Source organism: Barbatula barbatula (assembly GCF_947034865.1).
Source record: "Barbatula barbatula genome assembly, chromosome: 20".
NCBI classification, from domain to species: domain Eukaryota; kingdom Metazoa; phylum Chordata; class Actinopteri; order Cypriniformes; family Nemacheilidae; genus Barbatula; species Barbatula barbatula.
Genome location: NC_136783.1, coordinates 18,745,735 through 18,756,448, shown reverse-complemented (window position 1 = coordinate 18,756,448; position 10,714 = coordinate 18,745,735). Strand labels below are relative to the sequence as shown.

At 37.5% G+C, this 10,714-nt stretch overlaps 1 protein-coding gene across 1 annotated transcript; it reads right to left on the bottom strand.

Moving 5' to 3' along the window:
• Positions 1 to 235: 235 nt before the first annotated feature.
• On the bottom strand, positions 236 to 1,499 carry mrps16 (mitochondrial ribosomal protein S16). The gene is made up of 4 exons (XM_079482531.1): positions 1,302 to 1,499; positions 1,105 to 1,126; positions 736 to 996; positions 236 to 550 (listed from the first exon to the last, which is right to left on the bottom strand). The coding sequence occupies exons 2-4, from the start codon at positions 1,115 to 1,117 to the stop codon at positions 423 to 425; spliced, it is 402 nt and encodes a 133-aa protein (XP_079338657.1). The 5' UTR covers positions 1,118 to 1,126; positions 1,302 to 1,499; the 3' UTR covers positions 236 to 422.
• Between the last annotated feature and the right edge of the window lie 9,215 nt (positions 1,500 to 10,714).

Genomic DNA, 10,714 nt, shown 5'->3' with positions numbered 1-10,714 from the left:
TGATCAGTTGATCTGATATTAAACCAAGGAAGTCCAAGTACACTGAGTTCCCAAAGCCAGATCATTTATTAATTTCTTTTTTGAGTCAATACCTGGTTAAAACAAACAGTTCCAGATAAAGTATGTAAAAGATTAATGATTACAAAAATCCCTCCAAGTGAATAATACATTTGGCTGACAAGGAATTTGGAAAGGGAAAAGTGAGTGTATATGACAATGAGAATGATCTGTCATCCAACATTTGAATGAAGTTTTAATATGTTCTGAAGCTTATTGACAAACATAGTAGTACAAAAAAACACACACATCACTGAATCTCTAGAAATGTATCTGTAGTACACTGTGACATTATCACTACTGATATACAGAGAAACAGTTTTTCATTTACACTACAACTCCTTTAGCTTTTGGATCTTTTGGGTTCAATACTCTGTCTGCTTTTCTTCTGTTTCTTCAATGCCGGTCTTGTTTTCTTGTGTAGAAGCTGCTTTCCGTCTCCGTTCCGCTTCCGTGACTGTCATTGGATGAAGCGGGAAGAAACCAGCCAATCCTACTCGGAACAAGACATGAATCATTCTCATTATATCCCCAATTTCAATTTCAGGTATGTGACCTAAACACAGGTAAATACTGACTAACTGATACACGTTGTCTTTATAGGCATGAAATCAAATATTGAGATACATCACAGAATATCCTGATTGCAGTCTTGGGTTACTGTTGGGCGCCACTCACCTAGAAGTTTGGCCACTGGTTTGGTGGGATGGGCCCCGCAGCCAATCCAGTACTTTATTCTGTCGTAGTTAAAGGCGACAAGCTTTTCACAGTAAATGTTGGGGAGAGGGTCGTATGATCCCAGCTGCTCGATATATTTACCATCTCTCGCCCGTTTATTATAGGAGGCCACGATGCGATAGAAGGGTCTGTTAGTGACGCCCCCTAGCGCCAAGCGAATGACCACATGCCCACCTTGATATTTTGTAAGAAGTAAAGACGCTGTTTGGAAGAGGAAAACCGAATTACAACGCAATACCGTTACATTTAAACATTCTGATCGATGAAGCATTAATATTTTAGGTCAACTTTAGTTAATCATATACTTACATAGGTGGACCATGATTAAGATCTAAAGACAATGGGGGAAAAAAGATGGGGAAAAAACATAAAGCATGATTTTCTAGCAAGCTAACCCTATAAGATCTCGCGTATAATGGATTCTGTATTGTTGAGCATGAAACTGCGTTATTTACATTTAGTCATTTAGTCATTATATGACGCATTTCGTAACAAAGCGCACATACCTTTATAAAGCCGATACCTGCATGTAGACACGTCTATAAAATTAGTATCTGTAAGATTAAAGTGTTTGTGATGGCGCTCAAACAGTCGAAACTACATACAAACAGTCAGCAACATGACATTAGCAAGGGCGCAGCCATGTTTTCGTACACGACCTGAAGGCGCCGCCCATGAATATTACGTACATGACGTGTGCGTACGTTGCAGTGCTGCGTAATTAATATTTATCAGGTAGGCGAGCGTCACAGGTTCCGCAGCTTAGTTGCACGAGAAACACAAATGAATTTTGGCCACAAGATGGCGGGTTTGATCTATAAGTGTCCGTTTTGTCCGAGTGCCAAAATGTTTAAACTGAATGTATAAGTTACTGGCTTATTTACAGTTTATGTCGCAAAAATACATGGAAATCCAATGTATTATTATTATTATTATTAGTCCCTTTAAGGGAAATCTGTTTTGGGCAATGCAGGTAAAGGTAAAGTTGTCCAAACAAGTTCCAACACAAATTACAATCATAAACAAAAGCCCTCACACAGTCCCATCCTTTGCATTTGGGTTCAAGAACCTTATAAAATAGTTTTTATAACGGTTGTATCTGAACCTTGGAGTCCTTAAACGTTGACCAGGCGGATGTAGTTCAAATTATTGATGGAGCACATGAAAAGGGTCCCGAATCATTTTCTTTGCCAGTTTCACATGCTGGTTAAATATAGACTGAAGTTTGGGGAAAACCCCCAGACCAACCACTTTCATTGCTGTACACACCATACGAAGCAGCTGAGATCTGGCAGTACATTTCAGATTACCAAACCAAGCAACTACGCCAGATAGATTGAATACAGGCATGAGAGAACAATAACATGACCCTCTGAGCAACTCCAAACAGTCTGAGCCTTCGTAGAAAGTACAACATTTGATGCACCCGTCTCCCCAAGTTATCCTCATGCCCTTTTGTGGTGAACAAACACAACCCTGGGGGGACACCAATAACTTGATTAGATTCTAACTGTCCCGTCAACAAGGAATGCATGGAACCCATTTAATGATATACGGGTTAACAGCGATACTCTTTCGTTTGGAGAGCGTGAGGTGTGGCTTCACGTTATTTAAAGCAGAGCTCAGATCAAGAAAGAGCAGCCTGGCATACTCTTTGGGATCTTCCAGATGTTTTAAGACCACAGTAAGAATTGCATCATCCGTTCCTTTGATAGGCGAACTGATGAGGGTCAATTTGGTCATTCACCTCTTCCCTAAACCTCCACACCATAATCCTCTCCAAACATCATCAATGCAAGTTAAGGCAACTGGGCGATAATCATTCTGTCTGTTTGGAACTGGTGTAATAATAGATTTTTTCCAAATATATGGGATCGATACGCCTCTGAAACATTTCCGCCCATGCATGGGTTTACTCTTCTGCAAAAGTTCTCAAAATAAAAGCAGTTGCCTTTTTTGTATCAAGACCTTTAAAAGCCTCATTCACATTAGTCAAGGTCATTTGAGGTTTAGATACAGTGCCATCAATACACACATAACACGTATAGAATACCATAGTATCACTATAGTTACAACTCAAGCCAGACAAACTGTTTCATCGTTTCGTAGACGTGTTAAACCATACTTTGGAAGGTTTAAATGCTGCAACATTTGAGTCAATAAACAATATACTTTTTGAAAAAGTCAATGACCAATTCAGAGATGCAAGGCAAGCCAAATGCATCTTATATGGTGAATCATCCGAAAAGATTTAACTGAAAACTCCCATTGATTTCACATGTGCCTGGTGCTCTTGTGAAGATCTCATGGTCGTGGACCATAAGACAAGGTTTTAAAATTATAATCATGTGTGACTGTCTTGTTGAGCATTTAGAGATGAAAGAAAATTCCCCGCCTCAAAGACAAGATCGGTTTAAAAACAAGCTTAATATTCTCTTTTTTCCATATTAGCAAGTTTAAACAAGTTGTGTTGTATCATTTACATAGATGTAATGATGTTAAGGATCGTTATTTTGATTTGTGTCTATTTCAAATAGCCAGTTAATATTTTTTTGGTTGCTTTAAGAGAAGTGGAAAAGCTAGGAAAATTTATGCAATTGTCATGTTTAAAAATTCTGCTTCTGTTCCAAATATTCAAACAAACATTTATCAAATATATAACACCTTAAGGACGACAATATGTATATAATATACCACCGTCATCTGAAATAAATATTTTCCTTGACCTAAAAAACTTTTGATCAAGGCATAAGCTTAAATGTATGTGTTATGATTCTCGAGTGGTGAGACAAGGACAGAGGACCCAGGTGCAAACAGCGGTTATTAACATATATTTAATAAATAATAAAACAGACCCACGTGGGGGTAACATAACATGGGTACAATAACAAGACAGGACTAAAACTAACTACACTTAAACAAGACTACAATAAACTTTAAAAATGAACTACAAATAACTAAACTAACAGGACACATGAACTCACCACACGAACCACAATGAACCAGCTCAAGACAGAAGACACAAGGGCATTAAATAAGGGACCAAATCAAGAGGGGAACAGGTGAAGGGCATTAATCAATAACGAGGGTACCGAGAGGATGGGAACAAGATGGGAACAAAGACCAGAGAGAGTGTATGTAAGGCAACAATAACTGCCTCTCTCCACATTAAACATGAGGTTCTGTCATGATCCTGCCACTACACTAAGAGAAACATGACATGATGCAGCAGAATCATGACAGTATGAAATGAGTTAGAAGCAATATTGGTCTTCAATGAACCGAAGAGAGCACAGGTCACTCCTCTCTTCATTAAGTTACATTGGCTCCCTACAGTCGCTAGCATCAAACTCAAGACTCCTGGCCTACAAGACGTTCGACATCTCCTTAACTTCAGTGCTAATGCAGACTTATGTACGCGCCAGATCCCTATGCACTGCAAACGAACGATGTCTTGTGGTGCCATCACAAAAAGGACAAAAATCATCAGCAGATCACCAGGTTCTGTAGGCATCTGCTAATAGACTAACTGTCAATGATCCTAAGAAAGATAATAAAATCTGAACGTGAAAAGTTTTGATTTACTTTGGAATAACAGAATTAGAGGAATTACATTGTGACCGAAAACAATCCAAAGTAAACTATAAAATATAATGAATAATTTCAGTCAAAAATAAATAATCATTAGATTCACCAGTTTTTTTTGGACTGTACATCATCACCATATGGTATGGTATACCAATTTAATGATAATGTGTTCATATTTAGAGGATAAAAAGAGCTTTTTCGCTTGTTTTCATGGTATACGTTGTTTCCACAAGAATGTTCATATTGATATTCAAAGCTGTGTTCACTTATAGGTTGATACCCGTTTGTTTTACAGATTTCCTTATCTGGCCTCACATGTCTGGGATCAAATGATGTGTTTTATCTGTCATGGAATTGTGGATGGATTTCACTGAAACTAATGTGGACGGCATGCAAAATGAATCGTGCCACTTTCATCACGGTAAACAGAGAGTTTCCTTTATTTGTTGAAAAGAGTGATGTCTTCGCTGATTAAGACACATACCAGCGTGTTTATCACATGGCATTAGAGCTTGTAAAAATCTCACATGACTCTTTTATTTGGGAGTAGTATTTTAATATACGTTTGGTCATATTTGTTACCAAAAGCAAAGGTTTACGCTTTTTATTAGTTCACAGGAGTTACAGTTACAGGGCTTGCACTTCTCTATGGGAAAAGCAGGTTGAATTGGGCTATAAATCTCTTTCTAATAAAAAACACAAGTGTGCTTGCGTTAGAAGCGATACTAGTAAAATTGCATTCATTCAAAGAATGACTTAATGCAAAAATGCTTGGACAGAATGTAAAGCATGCACAATCATTGACGAATGTAAATCTATGACAGAAATTCATTGCAAACACTGGCTTCATATAACATGATCAAAATTATCATTTCATAACATTACAACTTTTAATCACACATCGCCCATCGTGATACAATCTTAATCTTTCATTTTTCTTAAAATGCGATTCGCAAACGGACTTTTCCAAGTCATTTGCATGCGTGTGACATCTGTAAATTGAACAATTGTAAAAAGAGAGAGCGCACAATCAGATCAGTTCAAGCGGCCTTATATACACAGATATGTCCTGAAGGGGCACAGACACAAATCATTCTCCTTCTCTTTAAAAGGCTTTATGGATGTAAATGCCCCTTCTTTACGTTGGGCAGATTAGATGAGCTCTTAATATGCCTTTAGCTGAGAGGGAGGTCAGACCAGACAGTGGCAGCAGAGGATAGTCACACTTCATTAAAGATAAGAGCTCTCACCCCTGCATTTACGAAAGACACTTAACTCGCTGTGACCTTCCTGCTGGGTCGTGACCTAATCGCACTCCGGAGTGTCCAGAACCTGAATGAGCAGACGGGTTCAAGAGGTCGTGCCTCTGTTTGCGGGATGCAAGGAGACATGGCTGTAGCTTGTTTGATCATCTGAAGTTGCGCGACAGATTTTCCGTGAGATGGCACAAAGGCGGTTTTGTGGAGAACCAAAGTTGTGTTCTTCAAAAAAACACATAAATCTGTTAAATGGCTGTAAGGCCTACTTCTAAAGCGTCTTTTAAAGTTAAATAGATAAACTACCATGAAGAAGTCTGACAAGGGCATATATATCACGACTGGGTTTATAAATTATAAAACATTTGGGAATATGTTAGAATATGGTATTGTCTCTCACAAGAAACGTATGGCCTTGCAAAAAAGGAAAGAAAGAAAATTGCGATTTTATCCCGTCACAGTGTTTTCAGAATGGGTGATCAGGAACCCAGCAGGATCTTAATTCAAGTCGATGGATGCTGATATATCAGATTAATTTCCATACGCTTCTGGCTTGAAAAATAAATTACTTCGTTTTTAAGATATTGTTTTATAAAGTTAATTCGGCTTTCGAGAATGAATTCATAAATCTTAAATGCTTCGTTTTTTTGTGCATTGTGTGCAAAATGTTACATTTGTTTTAAACCAAACGCTTGAACATTAAGAGACACAATTTGTCAAAAAAAATCTATATACTTACTTTTGTAAATTGAATTGAAATCAAATTAAACGTTAACATGTTTTCAGCCTATCAGGGCGTTTAGCATTAGGTCAAGATCTGTGCTTTTTGTCTGCACATTTTTGTGGGTTATTATTACAGGTCATTGACTTCTTCGATCTTAAGCTATTATTGCAATTCTGCTGGAAATTTTCTGCATTCACTTACGTGCTACTTTACTTCCTATTTTCTGTCACCCCTGCTCACTCTTATCATGCTCCAAAGACATCCCATATAGGCTTATACATACGAAAGCGAGATTCATTTCAAATATCTTTATATTTGAATGACAAAGACTGGTGACGTGTCTGCTTGCAGGTGATAAGGCTTTTGCCAGTCCCGAGGACTTTCTTTTTCCACTGCTGTTTACCAAGAAGTGAAAAAAACATCTGCAGCGCGCTTGATCGGCCCCCACATTCATGTTCTCCTTTAGGAGCTCCTCAGAGATGTGGGGTTCTTCTTCTCTCCTCAAATGCATCTCTGCAACCCAGCAGGCCTCCTACTGCGCCTCTTCTAAAGCCAGTGAGAGGAGATGTCTCCCACTAACTGCATGGGGCTTCCAGGCTTTGAGGTACATATTTACACTTCCATAAAAACTTGGTTTAGTCCTGGTTTTAATCTACTTCTGAAAATGTGTATAGATAAATGTAAAACAGTAATACTTCTATTTTTTTCCTTTATGGAGTTTCTTGTTTTAGTTTTGTAAGTGGTATCCTTCCACTTCCTTTATGTGGCATAAAACACCTTCATCACTGTTGCTTTGGGCATGAACAACACCTGCGATAAGTGAAACTAATCCTGCTTGTAAACACTGCTTTCTATGCTTATTGCTGACACCTAAGATAAAATGTGAAATTATTTCTCTTTTGTCTATGTCATATTTAACATTTTCTGGCATTCAAAATGCGCTGTCAACCACTCAGAACTCCTTAGCAACACCCTGACAACCACTCGCTACATCCTGGCATCACAGGTGAGTTTTGTACTGATAAATGCTACTCACATTTGTTCTAAAAAGCTACATATGGAGTTGTTTTCTAAATGATTTAATGCTACTTTTGACCCACATTGTAAATATATAAAAACACACAATGTGCTCTGCAATGCAATGCATTTGAGAATGTTTTTTCTTTAAACAATAAACCTAGCTATACACTGTCTACATTTTGGCCTTGCGAGTGAATTTCGCTGTATTTGAATGATTTGGGTGAAGAAGTCAGAAAAAGATCTGAGGTTCTTGGCTCTGTAATATTATTCTGTGTGATACCTCTGTGCACGTCACATGTCTCATTTCTCACAGACAAAGAAACTGTGAAGTTACAAAAGCAGCAGCCACAATAACACATTGTGATAATTCTCAGCAGATGTGAGCATGCCGTAGCAAGTTAACAAGAGTCCGTGGGGAGTGTGGACAGTGTGAAGTCAGACAGGAAGAGTCTAACGGTCTGTGGTCATGTTCGGATTTCCAGAGCTTCTCAGACCTAGCAGCACAAATCTGGATCCCATCCAGGGTCTGTATACACCCTGCAGAATCAGCAGATTACCCAAAGAATGCCCATCCCTGGAGTTGTAGAAGTATTTATGCATAAATGTTAATAACGTAATGTTTAGAATAGGTTTGAGAATTGATCCATAATAATGAGTCTATTTTGTTTTAATTTTAGGACCCAGCAAGTGTTATTTTATTTTTAAGCAAGGGGATTCACCGCTATCAAGAGGATATGCAAGTATCATACAGTTTCTATTTCCATTTAAAAGAAAAGACAATAAATTGCAGTTTAAAGCTAGATGCAAAAACAACAAATTATCATAGTTAGCCTATATCGCCTGCTAGTGGTCACGTTTACAATTACTTACACTTGAGTAAATTCCTACTGAATTTATCAGGTTGTAAAAGCATCAGGCAAAAGGTCTGTGCGTTACACTTTTATTTAAGCATAGGCTATATATAAAGAATATGATTTTTTTGTTCAATTGTTTTTTGCAGTTCTTTTAGCTTTGATATTTTCTTGACATTGCCATCTGTCAAATTCTCAAAAACATAGGGTATACAAATAGCCTATAAATAACATATAAATGTTTTTTATATAGACTTTTTAATATAGATCTTTTAAGCATTGTTCTTGTAGATCACAGATATAATTGACTTTTTTTAGCTTCTCTCTTCTAATTATATTAAGCTGTGATGCACATTGTGATATACCGGTGTGCGTAAAAACTGATAAGACTGTAACCGAACACGTCATTTAAACTTCGATAATAAGTATGATAACTGTTTAAATACAAAGCAGATATTTAAAGCCGATACATATTCTCTAAGAAGTAATGAACTGATGGGTTACCTATAAATTATTCACGCTCAATTCAACCGGATATTAACTTTAAAGTTTCATGTTTTTATAATATTATCCATGACAACACTTTGGAAAGACATCTGAGCATTTTAACTGCAGATTATTCGTGTTCAATAAAGTGAATTAAAGATTCACACAACACATACCCTACTACAATAACTAAAGACTTGATTAATACTATAAGTAAAAAATATGAGTACACAACAACAGTAATCGTTATTTTATGATAATTTCGATTTTTTATTATTAGTCAATTGAATTTTGGTCTCTTTTTTATTCTTGATAGTAATACCACAAATTAATTTAGGCTATAGTGTTTCAATACAACCGTGAAACATACATTTTTTATAAAAAATCCTAATGATTTGGTTTTATTTAATAGATCATTAATAATATGATGTACTTGAACAATAAGGTGGTTTTCTGTGCGTCTCTGACCCATATGCAATTCGCCAAACTGGGCCAGTGAGGGTCAGATATCCCCTGGTCCTTTCCTACCGGCGCATCTGCATGTGAAATCGCCATTTCACCCCGCCACACTCCCTAATTGTTGTAAAAATTATTTGTGAAATTGCTTTCCACCAGGAGTGTTCGCCACGGCAATTTCCACACAATCTCGGCGCGCGGCGGTCCCACAGAGCTGAACACGCGCACAACAACCATTCAACGTAAAGAATCTGGAGGATTTTTATATGTGCAGTAATAAAACACACAGATCTGACTGAAACAAAAGGTAAAGCTTCGTGCGCTCCTATAAAGGGAGGTCGCAGCCTATGAGAAACTTGTAGGATTATTTTATTCTCTTCTTCTTTACAGAACAAACATAAATGCTTCTTAATAACACGATTGACAATATAACAACCATAAAACCAATTTTTAAGGAGTGTAAATAGTTGATATCATACGGAGTGTACTGATATTATAAACTAAACAATTCTTAACACATGTTGTGTGGGTAATGTATTGAGCACCAAGAGCGCATCACTGTTTGGTTCGTCTTTTTAGAATTGCATCAATACGTTTTTAGTTGTTATTCTTTATTCCCATGTCTCAACATCGGATAACAGACGGTCACTTTCAATCTCGAAAAGATAGTTACAATCGTATATAATCTATGCAATAATTAATAATAGCACGTTAGATGGGATAGACTCACACGTCGTGTTATAACATATCGATCTTGTTTCTGTTTCTATTCAAACAGATTTACTCCGGCATATCATTTTATGATCTTCATATATTGACATGTTCGATAGTCAACGCTATGCTATATTGTTTATTCGAAAGAAGTAATGTAGAAACATATTTGTAATATTTGTAATTTGTGTGTGTTTGTGTGAGTGTGTGTCTTATCTGTACTGGCTTCCCTAGTCCTGAGAGAAAGACGATTAGACTGACGTTTAGCTCAAATGAGAAATGAATGAAAACTCCTTGTAACATTTCCTGTGTTGACTTAGAGAGAGGGAGTGGGAGGACACTGTGTGTGTTTTCTGCAATGTTCCTCCCGATTGGACGGCAGGTCTTGGGCATTACCCCTTCTCTCCATGGTGAATAAAAGAGTGCTGGAGAGCCTATCGTTTCGCTCGCTTTCTCCTCCCAGTATGTGCGCCAAAGTTGGGCACTTCAACTACTTCCAGACAGCTAGCAGAAGCTGTGATCAAAACTAGCACAACCTCTCCCTGTTTCCAGGCAAACTACAATATTTACAATTGCTTCAGAGCACACGTTATACGTTGCATTGCTCATTCTCCTCTTGTTTTTATTTGTGCCGTTTATCTGACTTTTTCTCAATAGACTTGGCACTGTCCTCTGGTGTGTCTGGATTTGTTTTTGTACATCTGTGTTGCATGTTTTAAAACATTGGACCTGTTACTGTTTGCACGACGTAAACGACACTGGACATCTCCGCGTGACTGATTCTTTTATTTAATAGCCAGAGTTTGAATTTGTTGGAAGTAGCTGGA

Excerpts from the sequence above, each read along its gene's own strand:
- mrps16 (XM_079482531.1), bottom strand. Across the intron at positions 551-735 it reads ACCAGTGGCCAAACTTCTAG|GATTGGCTGGTTTCTTCCCG; the intron begins GTGAGTGGCGCC and ends TGTTCCGAGTAG.